Raw genomic sequence first — 21,035 nt, forward strand, 5'->3', positions numbered from 1 at the left:
AAGATTTTTTTCGTTTCTTTTCTGTGAGACATCTTTTAAATCAGGGGACCTGTAATGTTCCTAGAACAATGTGGGAAAACCCCATCATCATATGAGAACAAAGTCATAATATTACAAGAAGAAAATACATAATTTCACGAGAAGAACTCGTAAAGCTACAGGGGGAAAGTAATCATATTACGAGAACAGTAACAAGGAACTATACAAGAAAAAAGAATGTTTTTATTTTGAACAAAAAATGTTTAATATCACAAGAAAACCATAATCACATTAGAAGAAGTTCTAACATTTACGACCAGAAGTTTTAATAATAAACCTGATATTTTACGAGAAGAAAGTAGTAATACTCCCAGGGAAAATTGTAATTTTACATGGGAAAAAAAACACATTTCATTAGAAGAAAGAATATGGTTGTAAAGCTCCGGGGGAAATATTTTTGTTTTAGGAGGATAAAAAAAGTAATCATCTAAAGAAAATGAAGTCACAATTTTTTATTACAAAAATGTGAAATATTACAAGAAAAAAAGTTGTCACATTACAAGAACAAAGTTGCCATTTTCTTAGAAAAATCTAGCTGTGATTTGTAATGTTACAGAACATTTTATGATAAGTTGTAAAACTATGGGGGGAAGCTTGCAATTTATCGAGAATTAAAATTGTAATTGTACAAGAACAAAAAAGTCAGTAGATTATGAGAAGTAGTCATATGAAGACAATAAAATCCAGATTTTGGGAGAACACATTTGAAATTTTTCCCCCCAAAACGTTGTCACATAATGAGAATAAAATCTTACTTTTACAAAAAAACTAGTGATCGTAATAGAATAATAAATAATACCACAATATTACAGGGGTAAAAAAACTAATTTTACAACAAGAAAGTTGTACTTTCAAGTGAATAGTTGGAATTTTCCAATTAAAAAATTGTCATATTAAGAGATCAGTCTTCATATTTACAACAACAACAAAAAACTATTTAAAAAAGTGTAATTTTATGAAAGATAAGTTGTCATATTGTGAGGATAAATTCACAATTTTACAACAAAAAGTCATAATATTACAGGGGAAAAAATAATTTTCCAAGAATATAGTTGTCACTACTAAAATGAAGAACCAAAGAAAATTAAGGAAATTCTCTTTGATTACAGAGGAGGACATGGGCGGGGAACCTTTTTCCTATTGGGGCCAAGTTACTATAATGAAAACATGTGATTTGCATGATAAAAAAATAACATTATTATATATTATGAGCATGAAATGTTTAAATGTTTTTCCTCTGGTTTTTAATACTTTTAAAAATGGCATTGGGGGCTGGTTCAAATGCTCTCCTGCCCACACCTGTTTGAAAGGAGTGCAAGAGCCATTCTAACTTCCGACATCAGCTCTTCTTGGGAAACCTCCCGTCGTGGCGAAAGCGCTTGATGCAAATGAAGCCTCGCAGGGTGCAGCTAATTAACTCTTTCCCATGATTCCATATTGATCTGCAGCGGGGTAATAAGTGAGATTTATTCAGCGCGAGAGGTGCAAATTTAGGCGGTTCATTAGGCCTTTTGGATGACTTTGTCATAGTTTAATAATGTGTGGCGAAAGGAATGACGACGTTTGCACAGTTTAGAGTACATAATCAGGATGAACCGTGGCAGTCGTTGGAGAAAACGATTCTCGTGTTTGTTTTTGAGTGAATCATGCACGGTAGGCTTTGGCTGACGTGAAAAGTAAAGAGATGTGACGCTGAGGAAAGCGGACGTTTGCACCTCAAGCCCGGATGCTTCGCAACAGTCGCTTTGCATGTGGGGAGGAAGAAGCTAGATGGGGAGGCAGGGCACGGCCCGAGGCGAGCGTTTACGAACTGCATCGCCTGCGAGGCGCTCCCACGCGATCGCATCATTCCTTTCACCCCAGATGAGGAGGCGGAAAACTCTTTGTATGCCTCGGTAGGCACTGCTGTTTTGGTTAGCGGCCAGAGTTTACTTGCGTAAGAGTAAGTTAGTACTTTGGAAAAAAAACGACTCAACTACTGAGAACCTGGCGAGTAACGTCAGAATTTATTAATTTTTTTGTAATCACAGCAATAACATAAAATAGATAATCACCTATTTAAAAAATGCATATAAATTAGGTATGTGCAGCTTGAGATATTGCCCAATCATATGACTTGAAATTCATTTTTGTGATTGGTTTCTAAATCCATTAAATATATTTGAAGTGCTGAATACGTGCAAAGACTGGGAACAATTTAGTCCTCAATTGTTGTGAAATAAACTCTTTTTCGACTGCAAGGAGGAGGAACAAATATATCATCCATGCGGACCGGTGCATCATGCTGCTGTGGCCGCCCATGTTACGCTCTGAGGCGGCCACAGCAGCGGGCCAAATTTCAACAGATGCAAAAGAGAGGAAAATTGCCCCGGCGCATTATTACGCCAGGGCTCCGAGGCTGCCTGGCCACCGCAGAGTGCCTCTCTGCGGCCCGTGAAAGTGTGGAAATCACTCGGAGGGAGCCGTGAGAGAAGGCACGTATTTTTTGACAGCTGAAAGTTTGGGTGGGCGGCGTTTTCACGACATGTAGCGACAAGCCCACAGTGTCTGAAAGCTGAAAAGAACATCTCAATTCTTCGCCATTTTGGAGCCCGATTTTAGATACTTTTTTATTCATTCAAATTTGGCAAGCTTGTTAACAATACCCTTCTTTGCGGTGTGCCAAATTCATTTTTTGCTTACTTTAATGGGTCTTTGACAAAAACAACCGTAAATTAAATCTTTATGAAATAATATAAATGTATACAAATTCAGCCACAAGAAATGGTCTTAAATTAACCTCTCTTTCTTTACACTTGTGAAACAGCACAATAGGCTCAGCAGGCAGATATTACCTAAACAACGAGGTGTTTTCAAAGTTCAAAGGGGAGTTCTTGAAGCTGAAATGTGGACATTTTTAGGCAGACGCAGATGACAGCGCCCGACATAGCTGTTGTTATTCGTACTGAGGTAAACAGAGATTGAATGTGAGGCCAGGGGTGTTGTGCCTCTTCTGACTGCAAGTCACACGCCACTGTTTGATCCATTGTTCTTGCTATTTTTTTTTTACGTGAAATAGTGACTTTGAAAACTTTGCTTCAATGGAGGAAACTTTGTGGGCGGTCATGTGAACGTCTGACTGTCCTTGATTGGTGAGATTAAAGTTGTCATTTCTACAACAAAATGTCTTAATATAATGAGAATAAAAGTGAAATTCTATGAGAATAAAGTTGTGTTCCTACAAGGGAAAACTTAACTTAACCTGTACAGTGACATAATGAGAATTAAGTCGTCATTTCTAGGAAAAACAGCTTAAATGTTGCAAAGAAAAAGATGTAATTTTGCAAGTATAAAGTTGTGATGCTACGAGGGAATAAAGTAAACATTTTACAACTAAAATTTTAAGAAAGTAATTTTACGAGAATAAATGCGCTTGGGAAAAACCCGGAATTTCGGAAGAACAAAGTCGTAATTTTTGGAGACAAAAAAAGTCATCGTATTATGAAATAAAAATTAAATTTTTACATAATAAGGTGATTAATATGAGAATAAAGTCTAGTTGTACAAGACTAACATGATAATTTTGTGTGGAAAATGTCATCATAATATTACGTGAATAAATTTGTAACGTTTACCACAAAGATATTGCAAGACAATAATTAGAGAGTGAATAAAGTCATAATGATACGGCCCGAAAATAAAGTCAACATATTACGATAGAAAAGTCTGACTTCTACAAGTCATCATACTAGATGAATTAAGTTGTAATTTTGACATCACACAGTCGTATTTATATTATTGGACTACGGATATTTTGTTTACAAAAATGAAGTTGTAATTTTACGAGGAAAAGCTTACAATTTTACCATTAAAAAAAGTTGTCACATTATGAGAATAAAGTAAACATGTTCACAGAAAAACAAAAAATACTTGAAATATTGCAAGAACTATGTCATTTTACAAGAACGAAGTTGTAATCCTATTGGGGGGGGTGCAAATAAAGTTGCCATATTACGATAGTAAAGTCAAACACGACGGGTAAATAAAGGAGAATAAAGTTGTCATTTTTAACAACACAAGGTATTCATATTAGGAGACGGACAACTACGAAAAGCATGCATATGGAGTTGAACACTGAAATTTATATTAAAATAAGATCACAAAAATCTGAATCAATCGCACACAAAACAGACACACAGCATCCAAAACAAGAAGAAAGAAAAAAAAAAAAAGAGTAAATGTGTGATACTTACAACCATACCGTTCAGCGACACCCAGCAGTCAGGGGGGAAGTCTTGGAGCAGAGGCACCAGGTACTGGAGGCAGCCGTCCCAGTGACACAGCAGCAGCATCATGCCTATCAAGTTAAATATTCTTACCACAGCGCTAGCCAGATCATAGGTCATATGGAAGATCTGCAGACAGACAGAGAGAAAGCAGAAACCTCGGTTAGGCTGCTTCAGTGCCACGGATGATGCAAATCCAAAGGGTGGGGGGGGGACACAACGCCGCCAGTTGAGTTTTTGTTGCTGCGCTCGCACGTCGAGCTGTGCATAATTTGACATGGCCGCACTCCAGAACAAACAGGCTCCAAAAAACATAGACGACTAATTAATTTTTAAATCATTTTCCCAATTAATCCGTCAAGAAAACCAAGTGGCGCTCTCATTGGTAGTCCATTCCTATGTTTGAAAAGTAGCACCTTTTTATCTCTTTCTGACTGTATGATGCACAAATTTATCATAGGCTTTCTTTAGATCTACAAAGACACAATGTAGCTCCTTCTGACCGTCTCTGTACTTCTCCATCAACATCCTCAACATCTGCGGTACTCTTTCTAGGCATGAAACCATACTGTTGCTCGCAAATACTCACTTCTGTCCTGAGTCTAGCCTCCACAACTCTTTCCCATAACTTCATTGTGTGGCTCATCAACTTTATTCCTCTATAGTTCCCACAGCTCTGCACATCACCCTTGTTCTTAAAAATGGGCACCAGCACACTTTTCCTCCAGTCCTCAGGCATCTTCTTACGTAGTAGAATTCTATTGAACAAGCTGGTCAAAAACTCCACAGCCACGTCTCCTAGATGCTTCCATACCTCCTCAGGAATGTCATCAGGACCCACTGCCTTTCCATTTTTCATCCTCTTTAATGCCTTTCTAACTTCCCCCTTACTAATCATTGCCACTTCCTGGTCCACCACACTTGCCTCTTCTACTCTCCCTTCTCTATCATTTTCCTCATTCATCACCTCCTCAAAGTATTCTTTTCATCTATCGAGCACACTACTGGCACCAGTCAACATATTTCCATCTCTATCCTTAATCACCCTAACCTGCTGCACATCCTTCCCATCTCTATCCCACTGTCTGGCCAACCTGGAGAGATCCTTTTCTCCTTCTTTAGTGTCCAACCTGGCATACATGTCATCATATGCCTCTTGTTTGGCCTTTGCCACCTCTACTTTTGCCCTATGTCGCATCTCAATGTATTCCTTTCGCCTCTTCTCGGTCCTCTCAGTGTCCCACTTTTTCTTAGCTAACCGTTTTCCTCGCATGATTTCCTGTACTGTGATGTTCCACCACCAAGTCTCCTTCTCTCCTTTCCTGCCAGAAGATACACCAAGTACTCTCCTGCCTGTCTCTCCGATCACCTTAGCTGTATTGGTCCAGTCTTCTAGAAGCTCCTCCTGTCCACTGAGAGCCTGTCTCACCTCTTCCCGAAAAGCCGCAGAACGCTAACGTTTCAATCTGAGGGGCGTCTAGCGCTACAGTGCCCATCAGGCAAGATGTTTATGATAAAAAAGTAATTTGGTGGTGTAAAATAGAAATGAGAAGCCGTTTCATTTATGTATTTTATCTATTTGGGTGAAAAGAACTGACTTAAACCCTGGCACCATTACCCAGTATCTAATAATAAGGTGCCATTTTTTTTATTTTTTATCCTAGGTTAGTTATTCCATAATTCCTCTAATCGTGATCGTTAAATATGGACATTGATGATTGGTGCACTTGGGTAATAAACCCGTCAAATTCCAGGATCTGCCAAGTGAAATATTTGGTCTAATTGGGATCTATTTTTAAAAGCGATGGTTTTCCATTTCCCCTCAAAGCCCCCTTTTTAATTAATCACGACTGAAATGACGCTTAATTGGGCCTATTTCGTCTGTTAAATGGTAGGATTTCACGTTCACCTCCAAAACGGTGCGAAAATATTCATTCACATCGAGTGAAAGATTAAGACCCTACACGTGAAATTAGCAAAGCTAAAGGGAGTTGTTCCACTAAATTTGCTTCAATATTGATAACATCTGCCCTAATTTAGAATGTTTATTTGATCAAATAATAACTAAAGATAATATATAACAACAAAATAAACCAAATCAGAACCAACTATGCCCAAAACAGTGTATGGTGGGTTTCTGGTTTGAAAATATATTAAACCTTAATGTACTGAAGCTGGCAAAGACAAATTACCAGCCGCAGCCAATCATGATCACGAAGAGGAAGTTAATAGTGCTCGGTCTGTGAAAGAAAGACATTCTAGAACCAGTGATTCTCAACTGGTGGGTCGGGACCCAAAAGTGGGTGGAGGACCGCTTTGGGGTGGGTTGCAGACAGATAGTAAAAAGATTACAAGTATTCCTATTCTGATTTTTCCAGTACAGTAGAAATGCGAACTAAGTTCTCACACCGAACATAGTAGGAAAGTGACAAGAAAAGTGACTTCCTTGTTCTCTCGCTACTAGTTTACTCTCTAAACAAATGCAGTGCAGCGCAGCCTTTGGCTTGGCGGACGTCACGGCAAGGAATATGCCTTTGGTGGTTTAGCAAACTCATTTGAAACGGCATTTAAAAATATAATATACCATACATATGTTTTCAGAGGCTATTTTTAAACAAACAAAGAAAATATTTTTTGTTCTTAATTTCTATCAAAGTGGTCGAGACTTTGCAACAACAGGAAAATGCAGGTGCCAGTGTGACAACAGTTGAGAACCACTGTTCTAGAACACATTTGGACAAGCTCTAACCTTGAGGAGCTGAATAATAACAGTTTCACATTTTGCTGCGAGTCATCAAACTTTGCTGCCATACTCTGCCGTCATGCAATGATGGAAATTTTAAATGTTCTCATTTTATCGCCACCAGTCTGTCTAGTATACGTGGTTAAAATTAGGTAGAGATGATACAAAATCTCTAAGATTGTCTTTGAAGGACTAACGAAGATAGCCGAAAATTACAGTTAAATGGCCGCATCAAACCGAAGTGGTTTATTTAGAATATCTTTTTGAACTATGTAGTTTCCGGTTTTGCTGTGAGTCATCAAACTTTGCTGTCAATGCCATACTCCTCCCATGCACGATGATGAGAACTCAGAATTTAGCATCGCCTCTCTGTTTAGTATACATGATGAAGTCCGCCTTTGAAGGACACTTGGATATGCCCGAAATGACTCTAAAATGATCACTTCCAACTATTCTAACTTTTTTTCTGTTTTATGTTGAGTTATCAAAATTTGCTGCCATGCTCCTCCCACACACAATGACCAAAACTCAAAGTCGTTGCATTTCCGCGTTGTCCATCTGTATAGTATACGTTGTTTAAATTCAGTAGCAATCAGAGAAAATCTCTAGAACAATTCCATCTTTGAAAGACACCTGGAAATTGCCGAAATGACCCTAAAATCGTCAACTCCAACTGAAGTTGTTGATTTCCTATATCTTTTCATGTTTTATGGTGTGTATTCAAACTTTTCTGCTACAAAAGGTAAGATGTTTTTCAATTTAGCAACGTCCATCCCTCTAATATCTATGGTTAAGATTTCGTAGCAATTGGACAAATTTGTTCTCGAAGGACACCTGGAAATGGCCAAAACAACCCAAAAGCGGTTGATTCAAAGCAAAAACAGCTGACCTCCTGTTTTCTTAAGAATTTGTTGTGGGTCTAATTAAAATAGACATGAATACTAAATGGTATGTTGTAAAACTAGCTTTAGGGGCTTGAGGGTTTGCTACCAAGTACATTTTGTGGGGCTTCAAACTAAAATGGCAGGCTTCTTATGTCCTTTTGGGCATGGGTTCATAAGACCTTTTGTGGGTCTACTCATAATCGAAATAAATACATACTGTCATATACAACTCTGCAGTTCCATTATTGGAGCCGGGAGGGCGCTACGTGTCCTCTCTCTCCCCCCTCCGCTCTCTGTTTTCAGCACCTGTGTTCGATCAGCCTCATCACCGCCGGTGTATATAAGCCTGCCTGTTCCTGGAAATGCTCGCCTAAGTATTTCAGCCTCTCCTTGCGGTACCACGGCCCACCTTATGTCAAGTAAGCTTTACTGTTCCTTGGTTCCCTTGTTAACTCTTGTGTCTCCTCGTTCCCAGTGCTCCCCTGTGTTCCTGACCCACGTCATTCCTGCCACCAAGCCAGCCGGCTGTTCTGTCCACCGCCTGCCAACACATCCAGGACCACCTCCATAACCTGTCCTCAATAAACTGTTCATCATTTTACATCTGCCTCCGCCTGCTCTTGGGTCCAGCTACTCCCCACACGTGACACATACGGGTGAACTGTCTGGAAAATTGTCTGTTAGCAAAACACATTTTCAGCAGTCACACTCCCAAATAAAATCTTATACAAGATGAACACCCTGTAAAAGTTGGCATTTTATCAGTGGAAAAGCCCTCTCAACACTGATTTGGCTGGACAATAATCAATCAGTGGTGCTGCTATAGTGATTGACATGTACAACCGGCCAATGATTGCACTTACAACATAGCATTACTTTGTATTCAAAATCTGCGACACAAACGGAACCAAGGCAGGTGGTTTAAAGCCTCTTTCAATGGCCATCCCCTCCACTGTGGTCTATTGAAACTGTACTGTAACATTTCTGCAACAAAAGGACAGCGACCAGACACAAAGAGACAGAGAGAGAGAGAGAGAGAGAGCAAGAGAGAGACACAAAGAGAGAGAGAGAGAGAGAGTGTGTGAGACAGACAGAGAGAACAAGAGGGCTGGGCTGATGCTCAGATCCCTCCATGGTTCAACTCCTCTGCTGGGACAAACAGTGCGCCAAAATTAGCCACTAGCATATGCCAGAGGAGAACGCTCGTCTCAAACGCACCCTGAATCTCTTCGGCTGTCTTTTATTTTGAATTTAGCAAATCTCTCTCTCTCTCTCTCTCTCTCTCGCTCTCTCTCTCTCTCTCTCTCTCTCTCGCTCTCTCTCTCTCTCTCTCTCTCTCTCTCTCTCTCACTGGATGATGACTTAATGAGACGGAACAACTGACAAAGAGATTGTATGAAAACAAAAACAAAGAGGGAACAGTTAGGGAATAAAGGTAGATATTCTTGTTGGTTTCTAACTGGACAGGGAAAGGAGCAGAGGCTCTTTGTGATTCATATGGATAGTCAGAAATAGAGGTACTGAACCCAAAACAAAATTAAATTAATCCATCCATTTTACTCTTAGCTGACTAACTTTGGGTCTCTTTTCCTGACAAAAATTGCAGTTTGAGCAGAGAGCAAAGTGTTTCTAAGCTTTGAATAACAAACATTAAAAAACACTTGACAAAGTGTAGCTTTTGTAAAAATGTCTAAACACTCAAAATGATCCTGATTATACATAGCTAATTAATCAAGCAATTGCTCGATGGTATGGAATTGATTGTTGGTCAATGTCTTCTTAAACCTATGGAGTCAAAATTGAGAGCACTACTTGAGAAAAGCAGCACAGGCGTTGTTGAGTCTCTCTCAAATAGTTTGCTATCGAAAGAAGGCACCATAACGTCAGCTGTCGGGAAGTTGGTCTACTGTACATCCTACAGAGACGGCCGCTACAGCAAAACAACACTGACGTGGAAACAGAAGTTCAGAACATGTCGTCCCAAATTAATCACTGGGTGCGTGATTAAGACAAATAAATGCCTCCTTCAAATAGATGCCTCACTTTTTTCAAGTATGGCCGGGCCCCTCTGGCTGGATGGCTGCAAATCTACGTTTATCCTTTCTTTGTAAATATGTTCAAAAAAACTTTGAAAAAAAATCATTGATGAAAAGACATTCCCCATAAAGATGTATTTAGTTGTGACCAGAGTTCACGTGTGGGAGGGAAACTGATACCGAGAGTAAGCTTCTCTTCCAGAGAGGTTTTTCACAAACTTCCTAAGGATTGCTTTGCTGGGAAGCTGCCACAGCCTACGGGTCTTCCCTCCCCGCGGACATCAAGGAAAGATGGAGACACTCATTAGCACGTATGGAATTTGTTTCGCTCGCAATTTTGTGGGAGCTACTAATAAAGAGCGCTCTTCCTAACAAAGAGTTTTGCTCAGTGGTCTGGGTCAGGCAAGCTTCGTTATAATGAAGGCGTCCATTTAGGGAGCTTCACTTAGGAAACTGGGATGCACTGATTTGTAGAGAAATGCTGACTTACTACTCGTTTTTTTTTCCTGAGGGGCAAATGGGAGCTATTTATTTGTCTTAAATGGATTACCCACCCCGCGACTAACTGCAGCAAAATGTCTATTACGGGGACAGACATGATGAACTCCTGTATCAGTGCTAGAGCTCTATAGGCTGTAGCTCAGCTTCCTATAAAATGTACTCCTTCTTTAGATAGCAAACTAGTTGCAAGTGACTCAGTCAACAGCACCTCTGCTGGCTGTAGCCAAGTATTGCACTCCATTTCGCCTCCACTGCTTCAAGGCGCACTTAATTAATCAACAATCAATTCCACACAAGCAACAGAATTCTTAATGATCAATTAATCTAGTTATTCATTAAGATATGTTTATTAAAATGTATTATTCCGATTTTTTTTTTTAAGACAGCACGGTGGGAGACTGGTTAGCACATCTCCCTTAAAGTTCTGAGGTCCTGGGTTCTCCCCGTGCCTGCATGGGTTTTCTGCAGTTACTCCGGTTTCCTCCCACATCCCCAAAACATGCATGGTAAGTTAATTGAAGACTCTAAATTGCCCATAGGTGTGAATGTGGTTGCGAATGGTTGTTTGTTTATATGTGGCCTGCGATGGGCTGGCGACCAGTTTAGGGTGTATCACGCCTCTTGCCCAAAATCAGCTGAGATAGGCGCCAGCACACCAGCGACCCTAGTGAGGATAAATGGTACGTAAAATGGATGGCTGGGTTTTTTTTTGTAATATTGTGACTTTTTATAACATGATATAACATGATCTTCTTTCTAAGATTATTTTTTTTGTAACTTTAGTCATAATTGTGTATATGTATGAGTGTTCCTGGGGATGAGGGGGGACAAAACAGCGGGTAATTGACGTACCCCCTCCAAAAGGGTTACGATTGCATATAGATAGCACAAGACGGTGGCAGAGCACTTATATGGAGCTCCTCAACTCACTTCAACATAGTTCTTTGGCACAGAGATGCCACAAGATGGCACCACAGCAGTGCTCTCATATTAGATAGATATATTAGATTTTGGCTCGGGTACAAAAACATCGTTTTGAGTGACGAATGGAGGATGTTTTTTTTGAAGAACAAAATCGAATTCAGAATCAATCAACAACAAATGTGCTGGTTGCAGCCAAGTAATGCACTCCATTTTGTTTCAGTTGATTGCTTGCAAGACACGATTAATTAACAATCAATGTCACATAATTGAAAGGATTCTATACAATCCTCTAGTTTTTAGTCAATTATTATGATAATTATAATCATCCCTATGCTGTCGGCATTACAAGGGCACAGGAGAAGATGGCATTTGATCAAAAGCTGTGTGTCAACAGCACTAACTTAATTTGTTTAAATTGGATTTCATGGCCGCTATAAGCAATCTATGCTTTGCACGAGTACAGTTCCTAGGTGGCACTGACAGGGAGCCAAAAGTAGGGGGCTTGCATCAACAAACTTACAGTGCACCCAGCTCCAGTTTGACCACGGGCAAGGGCATAGGTCAGTATAATCCTCTAATACAGCAGAGACAAAGAGCGAGGATGTGATGTGATAGTACCACAGGGTCACACGGCGGTGCAGGCCAGCCAGCTCGCTCCCATAGGGAGGATATTGATATTACAATGTATACGTCACGATACAGCATTGATACATCAGAAGGAAATATGAATATTGCTGCTATATGATGAAAAACACAGTTAAAATAATTTTTATCCAAAACAATTACCCCCAAAAATGTTTTAGTCAGAAAGGAAAAAAATGGTGATCCAAGCTTTTTTTGGAGAGCGGCAACATATATGCATATATAAATGAAAACATGTTATGATGTTGTTGTTTGGTGTTAAAAGAAAATGGCAACACATTTTTTTTGTACAGCAAATGATATCTAAATGAAAACATTTTTACTTACATTGACACAGTCCAATGAAAATTTTTTTAAAAAGAAAATAACAAATGAGTTTTTTTTTCTTGTTAAAAAGAAGCTCAACGGGTTTACATGCTTTTTCTTTTCTTTTTTTCTTTTACAGTGACAATATCTAATTGAAAGCATTAGACTTTACACCGATCTGATCGGTACGGCTCGCAAGCAGGCAACAAAACGTTATGTAGCCTAGCAAGCTAGTGCTAGCACTAACGGTTGTGCGTAAACATGCTGCCGTTCTGTCGAATCATGCTCTAAGGTTTCGGTGTGGGTGAAGTCCTTTAATTACAGCAAGTCAGCACCCATTATTTCTGTCATGTTGTAATGTTGGTTTGACCTGACTGATTAGAATACATGACCTGACTAAGGCAGTGATTTCCAACCTTTATGGAGCCAAGGAACATATTTTACAATTGAAAAATCACACGGCACACCATCAAACAGAAATGTAAAAAAAAGTGGATACATTAATTACTGAATGTACTTCCTGCCATCTAATAGAAGACCATTCATTTGTTCTGTCTGTCACTATCCCTCACTGGCATAACTAGATGACCAAAGATACATTATTGATTGTAAATATATTTTTTTGTGCAATTAAGTACACAAGTATATAGAGTAAATGAACATGTCATTTAAATAGACACATTGCTCCATCTTGTGATCGGATCGGTGATCGGTTATCGTTTTTTTTAAACTTGCTGATCGTCCCCAAAAATCCTGGTTGTGTAAAGCCTAGAAAACATGATATGATATATCATTGGAGTCCAACTAAAAACATGCAATGTCACCTTTTGTGAGTTTTTGTAAAAGAACAACAAAAAGGTTTTTGTGTTTAAAAAAAGAATCTGATATAAGCTTTTTATGGTGCAATGACGATATCTAAATGAATACATTATCAAATTATCTTTGTCCAATGAAAAATATGCAACTCCACATTTTCGGTGTATGTTTTAATCACAAATATGCTTTCATGTTAAAAAGAAGAAAAAATAATTAACTAAAACGAAAACATCATCATATCGTTGCTGTCGAATTCAAAAAGATGTATTATTTTTAATCAGGAAATAAAAAAAATGTTCATGTTAAAATGAAAACAAAAGGGCTATACAGTATGAGCTTTTTTCATTGGACCTTAAACACAATTAGCTGAGCATTCATTTATGCATCTTCATTTGGATGTGAGTGACCTCTGCTTGAGGTTAGTAGGGATTAGCGAGGGACTAATTTAAAGGGATTAAATCCATCAATGGCTATTACGTTGAAGGATGACAAAAAAGGCAAAGTATTTGGTGCATTTTGTGCCCTTGTCTCTTGTTCATGTACAAAGAGTTGTAAGATAGAATCGGCTTCATGAAGGCTAACAAAAATAATTTGCCGAGCATATTGCATATATTTCCAATGCACAGAAGAACATTAACAATGAATAGGCCTCAAGAGTTTGCTTGTTACAATGCTGCTAAGAAACCCTCTTACCATGCAAATGTACCTAGAATAGAATGAAGAAGACAGGACAAAGAGTTCAAACTGCATCTTGGGCTACGTTTTTGAGGTAATGAAGCCCTGCGGCAAAAGTGGGGGAAAAGAGACTTCATTATAAGGCAGATGGGTGATGGATGAAATCATTGCACGGGTGGAAAACAAAGGACCATCTAACCACTTAAGAAAAAGTGTGTCATCTCATCTTCCAACTCTTGAAAACATTTATTATTATGTATTTGTGGGTGAAATGTTGTTCGACGTAATCCAACAAGAATAAAGTCATAGGGCTCTTCTTTTAGTAGACTGCGAAACGTGTGTCGGAGCACAAATGGTGGTGTATTTTGATTTTCATGCCAGCGCAAGGCTTGCTGGGGTGTTTTCGAATTTGGCAGACCGGTTCGCGCCTAGATGGGCATACCGATGCAACAAGGTTGTGTCCTTTCTCATCCGCCTGGCATGAGACAATTTGGTGACCGGAAGTCAGTCTAAATTTACCCCTGCTCAGACCACGTCTAACTTTTGGCACAAGGTTGACAGCTGGTCTAACGCAATTTGCAGGCAGACGAATAGGCGAGTGCCGCGGAAACATGTGTAGTGGATCAGACAAATATGGCTTTTCCTAACTGTTAGTTAAAAATGTTGTTGGAGACTCATGATTGTCGATGGAGGTGTGTGTGTGCTGATAATATCGATGTTTTTGTACTCAGGCCAACATATAGTATCAAAGTTATGCTTTTCCAGCATATTGTGGCATCGTGCAAGGAACAGTGGGCAGCCGTGGCCCAATGGTTAAGATCATCGCCTGCCACCGTGGGGGACCTAGATTCAAGACCCTGACCGGACCACCCAACCAACATCCCCCGCACTCACGGCTGTGGTGTCCTTGAGCAAGACACCGATACCCCGAAATGCTCCCCGGGTGCTTCAGCTTCCCCCTGCTCCAGTGTGTTCCACTAACATGTGTATGTGTTCACTGTGATGGGTTAAATGCAGAGAACAAATTTTGTGTGCATGATGCATGTTCATGACAATAAAGGTGATTCTTCTTCTAAAAACAATGTAGACGTGAGTTAAGGAGCTTCACTGAGACATAAGTTGTCCTTTGCCGCCACAAGCAATCGATTACTCATAGATGTTTGCTATAAGGGTTTATTTTCCCCTTTAACATACAACAATAAATGTGCGATCAATACATGGTCATCCTTAAGTCATGAAAAGTGAAAATAAAGTGTGAGCACCTGTGTTCAGTGGGAACAAGTGCTCTGCGTTCCATCCTTTTCTGTGGCGGTCAGCAGAATTGTTCTTGTCCCCGCACTAAGCACATCATCGCAGTCAGTCTATTTTGGTCGTGTGAGCGGGATAACCTCAACACTTGTGTTCTGCCTTCATAACATGCGGCAAGTTCGCATTCATATGATTTTCCTGCAGTTTGGAGCTATTGCATTGGTAATAAACGCAAGGCTGGGAACATTAGCGTGCTGTGTAAAGAGAAGATTAGGGACGCTGGTGGGCGGCCTCCACATGCAAGGAAAACCCAATGTGGAGGCAGCTAATGTACGTATGCACTGAAGGGGCTACAAATCTATTGAATGACGCCTTTAACTCAGGGGTGGGGACAACCTTTGGCCTGTTGTCCATATATGGTCTGAGAGCATTTGATGCGGGATACCATGCAATTCCAAAAACAAACCACCAAACCCACCCTGCGCTTTACAGCTTCTGGCCACACAATGAGTTTTTCTCCCTTTGCACACATGGCATTAAATGTCATGTCAGAAGCTGCACAGGTTCTCCATAGGGTTGAGGTCAGGTGATGATGGGAGTGGTCAACAATAGGGTGTTTTCGTTGTTGTCCAGTGTGGTTAGTGAAACGATCGTCTTGCTTACAAATTCGGCAAAACAGCTCGTTAGGGCCACTCTTCCCACTGAATGAGGCAATCCTAGGAGAGAGAGATGTCAGGACATTGTTATAGGCAGACGATAGTTGATGCCTCAAACTTCCTCCTCTGTTTCGAGACGGCTTTATGACTTTAAAATAGAGGGCTTTTTATGTACCTCTTTCAAAATAGCGGTCCTCCGTATCCAGACTTTGGACCTCGTTGTCCTCAAAGGAATGTCCCTTCTTCTTGAGATGCAAATGAACTGCTGATTCTGTATCCGAAGAAGCCTCCTGTCGATGCTGCGCCGTGCGCCTGTGCAGCAGCTGCTTAGTCTATCCAATGTGGAGGACATTTCACTCCTCACTGCACTGCACTGCGTAAACAACATTGCTGAGTTTGATTCTCTGGATTTTGTCCTTGGGGTGAACGAGCATTTGTCTGAGGGTGTTAAGTGGTTTTAAAATGCATTGGGATGATAAGTTTGAAGAAGATCCTTCCGCCTCCTGTTTCTGCCTTCAGGCTCGGGTGTAGTGGCGCTTCTTCTCCTGGCAGATTTGACAGAGGCCCACTTTGATATACCCCCAGTTAGTAAAAGTCAAACCCATGGAACGCACCCACTAAGGCATGAATAGAGTGACTCCACACCGAAATTTTAGAACTGAAGAAGCCATTTGGATTAAAGGTGAAATGTCAAGCGGCACGGTGGACGACTGGTTAGAGCGTCTGCCTCACAATTCTGAGGACCTGGGTTCAGTCCCCGGCCCCGCCTGTGTGGAGTTTGCATGTTCTCTCCATGCCTGCGTGGGTTTTCTCCGGGCACTCCGGTTTCCTCCCACATCCCAAAAACATGCATGCTAGGTTAATTGACAACCCTAAATTGCCCGTAGGTGTGAATGTGCGTGCGAATGGTTGTTTGTTTCTATGTGCCCTGCGATTGGCTGGCAACCAGTTCAGGGTGTACCACGGCTCCTGCCCGATGACAGCTGGGATAGGCTCCAGCACGCCCGCGACCCTAGTGAGGAGAAGCGGCTCGGAAAATGGATGGATGTCTTCAACAAACAAGAACAGTCCAGTCGCCTTGATTCTGATCCCTTTTCAGATGACCATAACCTGTATGACTGAGAATCTTCACAGACATCTAGGTATTTCATAAAAGTAGAACTTTTTTCTAATGAGAACTATTCCAATCGCATTGAGTTTTTCTTGTAAACTCTTCTTTATTCTTGTAATATGATGACTTTTTTTTCTTGGAATCTACAGTAATTACCTATTTCAATTTCATCCTGTAATATCATGACTTTTTATTCTTTTTAAAATACGTACAGTTCTTCATACTATTAAGAAGAAGCAAACATCTATTAAAATAGCTTTATTCTTGGATTGGATGGATTTTTTTTCTTAGACTTTTAGGGCTTTATTCTGTAAAATTACTTATTTCCTTGCTTACTACAATGTCTCTATTCTTGTTACATTGTGTTTAACAACATTTAACCCATTATTGTAGATAATATACAGTATACATTTGTTTGATATGTTATCATAAACCTAGCATGTCCCTCTCCACACTACCAAACCTGACAACCTTTCGGCATAGCGGGAAGAAAAGCTGAGAGGCGACAGATGAAGAGAGATTTGAGTGGACATATTGTCTCAAAAGCTGCCAGCGGGTCCAAGAACAACTGTTTTCCCAAATGACTCATCTTCTCTCTCGCAATTGTTACGCAAGTTGGTTTTGGCATGACAGTTTGACAACATCATCATTCCAGGAAGTCAATTCGCATCCTCCGTGCATCATGCAATACATGAGGCGATATTGGGGGAAAACAGTCTCGGCACTGAAGGTTTTAGTATGCTTCCGGTTCTTCCCTGGTCCATTTGCAGTCCTTCCACAATGTCAGTATCAAATGTCAAAGCCCGAATACAAGTAATTTTGAGAGCTTTCCCACACTCAGAAGCTCATTACATTTTGAATGTGTGCTCATCCTTTTTAAAATGTAAGTTTGGCCGGGGTCGCCAGCGTGACTACCAAATATTTGCTGATAGCGCTCTCAGGAATTCTTTGAAAATGTAGCCCTTAAAGCCAGCTTTATTTAGCAACATGGAATTTGGTAGGCATGTCTAGCATGAATAGACCCACAAAAAAGGCTCAAGAAGGGAAGTCTTCCAGTTTGGTTTCAAGCGGCCATTTTATGGTCAATTTGACCATTTTCAGAAGTCCTTCAAAGACGAACTTGTGCTAGAGACTGATTGCTACCAAGTCGGAAAAAGGCAAACTAGACAGATGGACGATGTTACATTGCACAGTCTTGAGTTTTCGTCAGTGTGTGTGGGCGGATCATGAAAGCAAAGTTTGACGATTTGCCATAAAGCACTAAAATTACAACACAGCTCGGTCATAAACTAACGATAAATTGAAAAGAATGTTAGTGTCCATCACGCATGGTGGCTAAGTGACTTGACATCCAACATGAAACTGTAATAAAACAAAGATGACAAAATATAGAAAAACAATGTCTCAAATCTTAAATAACAATGTTCACCACATTTATGTGGTGTAGTTTTTGTTTGTTTTGTTTATTTTTAAATGCGTCACTGTACTTGCGCGGGTTTTCTCAAGTTACTCCGACTTATGCCTGCATTCCAAAAATATGCACCTTATGACTTTAGATTGCCCATAAATGTGAATGTGAATGTGAGTGTGACTGGTTGTTTGTCTGTGCGATTTTCTGGCTAGACCAGTCCAGGGTTCACCCCGCCACTTGCCCAAATTCAGCTAGGAGAGGCTCCAGCTAATCTGTCATTATAATGACGAAAAGTGCTACAGAAAATGGATGGATGAAAGTTTAGTTTTTTTATTGACAAAAGATAATGCTTTCATGTATAGAAAGTCATCAAAACTCAAAAAACTCAATATTGTGCTTTTCAGAACCATTTACTCTTAAATTCTTACGACTAACCGGTGACCCAAAAATGTCGCAACAAACAAAAATTAGGAAAAGAAATGTAGAAAGAGGGAAATAGAAGTGCTGCTTTTGCAAATATGTCTGTCACTGAGGCAGGAGAAGAAGGGAATTGCTTGAGCCTGAGTTGTGTTTGTGCTAAGAAGGCAGTCGGGGTGGATTAGTGCCCATGTGAGAGCAGGAGGGATTTGACTGGATTGCACAGGATGACCCGCTGTGCTAATGTTAACATCAGGAAGATGAACCTTTCTCGCCACTGTTAACAGAGGAAAAGATGCATCCTCTAGGGGAGTGCCTGGGTATGATTCCAATCTTACATAGTAAAAGTGCAGTTGAACCACTCCCTGCCCACAGGGGCTCAAATTGAATTTGGACTGTCTCTAGCAGACGTAGGCTAGCACCCTTAGCCCCTTTTCACTAGGGATGCACGGATACCAATTCCAGTATTGGTATCGGTGCTAATATTATAAATCTGTACTCGAACTTGTAACAATTCTTTGATACTACGACACCGATACCACTTCAGCAGCCTGACATTCCCTTTCCGGATAGAAGCCATGTCATCATGTTGAGATACTTAAAGGTAAAGGTGAACACGGACGACAACACTTTTAGCCAACTGCAAATTATGCTCTGCAAAATGGAGGACGAACTCAAGACTTGGGCCGTGATGGAGGCATCCGGCTGTGAGTTGCGGACCGTCTGCGAGCACTAACTTGAGCTCCGTCGCACAGTTCGCTCTGCACTGCTCGGCTCCGGCTGAGCCAATAGCGATCCTGTCACGGATATATACATATATATAAACTTCTCCATACACAACATAGTTTCCCTCTTTCATATTAATGTAGGCTTTTATGCAATCAAAATAATGCTTTGCTAAGGGAACATTTGCTAAGGGAACTGACTCACACAAGATGCTAAATTAGCTCATGACAACTGAAATAAAATACACCTTACCCGTAAGTGTCTTTTCAGATTAGAGCGCCAGAAGCTCGCACAAGACACAGCGCATCCATAAATCACTTGGAGTCGACAACACCAAAAAAGTCTCTTAAATAAGGCCATTGAGGGGAATATCTTGCTCCTCTGAATTTCTATTCCCCGCCTTTTTTATGTCATGTCGTCAACTGTGGAGGTAGAAAAAAGTAATCGGTCTATTTTTTTCAAAGGAGTGGAAAATATAGATATCACTTTTCCAATGTAGGGTGAGTGAAAGTAAAAAGTTGTTCTAAACATAAATAGTCAAGTAAAGTACAACTATCTGAAAAATCGACTTAAGTACAGTAAGTATTTGCACATACTTACTTCGCACCACCACAGACCACATTTTTAGTACCTACCAAGTCGAGGGTGATGTAAACTACTGCTGGCTGCTCAGTGGTTGAGCAGGCTTGGCACCACTACAACATTTTCATGGCAAGAAATGAAAAAAATAAACACACATGCTAATGTTATCTTAACTTGTTTATACTCCACAAACAAACTGTGCTGTAGCTGCCCTCAGTCTTCTCAGGGATGAAACACTTACCGAGAAGTAAATACAAGAGAACCTTGTTCCCATCTATTATTTTTGTTTGTTAGCGTGTCTCGTTCCAACTGATGCCTTCAATACTGTGTGGTTTTTGCAGTTTCCCTGGTACTTACCAAGGCAAGTAAAGCCCAGGAGAGCTGTGTCGGTAGTTTGAAACCCTGATCTAGTTCCATCATTTCTATAAATTGACCGTTTCTATAGTACAGTATAGTAGTTTATCTAAGGGCAACTTAATCGTGTTTTGATTGGTGTAAACAGCTAACAAGAATGAATAAATGATGATGATCACAGGGGCAATCTTAGCAGATAGATGGAAGCTGCTTGAGCACATCAAGTGCTACATTAACTCCTAGGAAGTGAAAACGCTAATAGCTAATAGGTGTCATTAGGAGACGAGCGTTACTCGTCTTAATCTGATAATAAAAGAACTAAAGGCCTGTGTGGAGGATCTGTTTACAGTGCAAAGATCAGGAGGAAGGCACCCAACCCCACTAACCCTAGCCGCATAGCCCCCTCCGCCGTCGAACAAAAATAAACCCGATTAGCCTAATCGCCACACTTATCACTTTAGCCCGCCCTCCCAAGACCATAGCTGTCATCCGTCTGCTTACTGTTGCGTGTTCACTATGTGGCAGAAAAGGTGGGGGTGAGTGGGGATATCCCACAGTCACCGTTATAAAAAAAAAAAAAAAAAAAACACAGTCTTGACACCAATGTATAGAGTTCGAAATACCACTTGAAACTGAAATGTCAGACTTTGTGTCTTTTTGTGTTTTTTCTGCCATGCTTTACACTCAACGAAGAAAACA

The 21,035-nt window shown here is 40.3% G+C and overlaps 1 protein-coding gene across 1 annotated transcript in view; it reads right to left on the bottom strand.

Annotated features, from left to right (window-relative positions):
- The window catches only part of LOC133413716 (potassium/sodium hyperpolarization-activated cyclic nucleotide-gated channel 1), a 99,735-nt gene that overhangs the window by 45,912 nt on the left and 32,788 nt on the right, over window positions 1-21,035 (bottom strand). Inside the window, exon 3 of the mRNA XM_061698421.1 lies at window positions 4,272-4,433. Within this exon, the coding sequence (XP_061554405.1) occupies window positions 4,272-4,433 (162 nt within the window). The remainder of the gene's footprint in view (window positions 1-4,271; window positions 4,434-21,035) is intronic.

The sequence above is a fragment of the Phycodurus eques genome, chromosome 15, assembly GCF_024500275.1.
Source record: "Phycodurus eques isolate BA_2022a chromosome 15, UOR_Pequ_1.1, whole genome shotgun sequence".
Classification (NCBI taxonomy): Eukaryota; Metazoa; Chordata; class Actinopteri; order Syngnathiformes; family Syngnathidae; genus Phycodurus; species Phycodurus eques.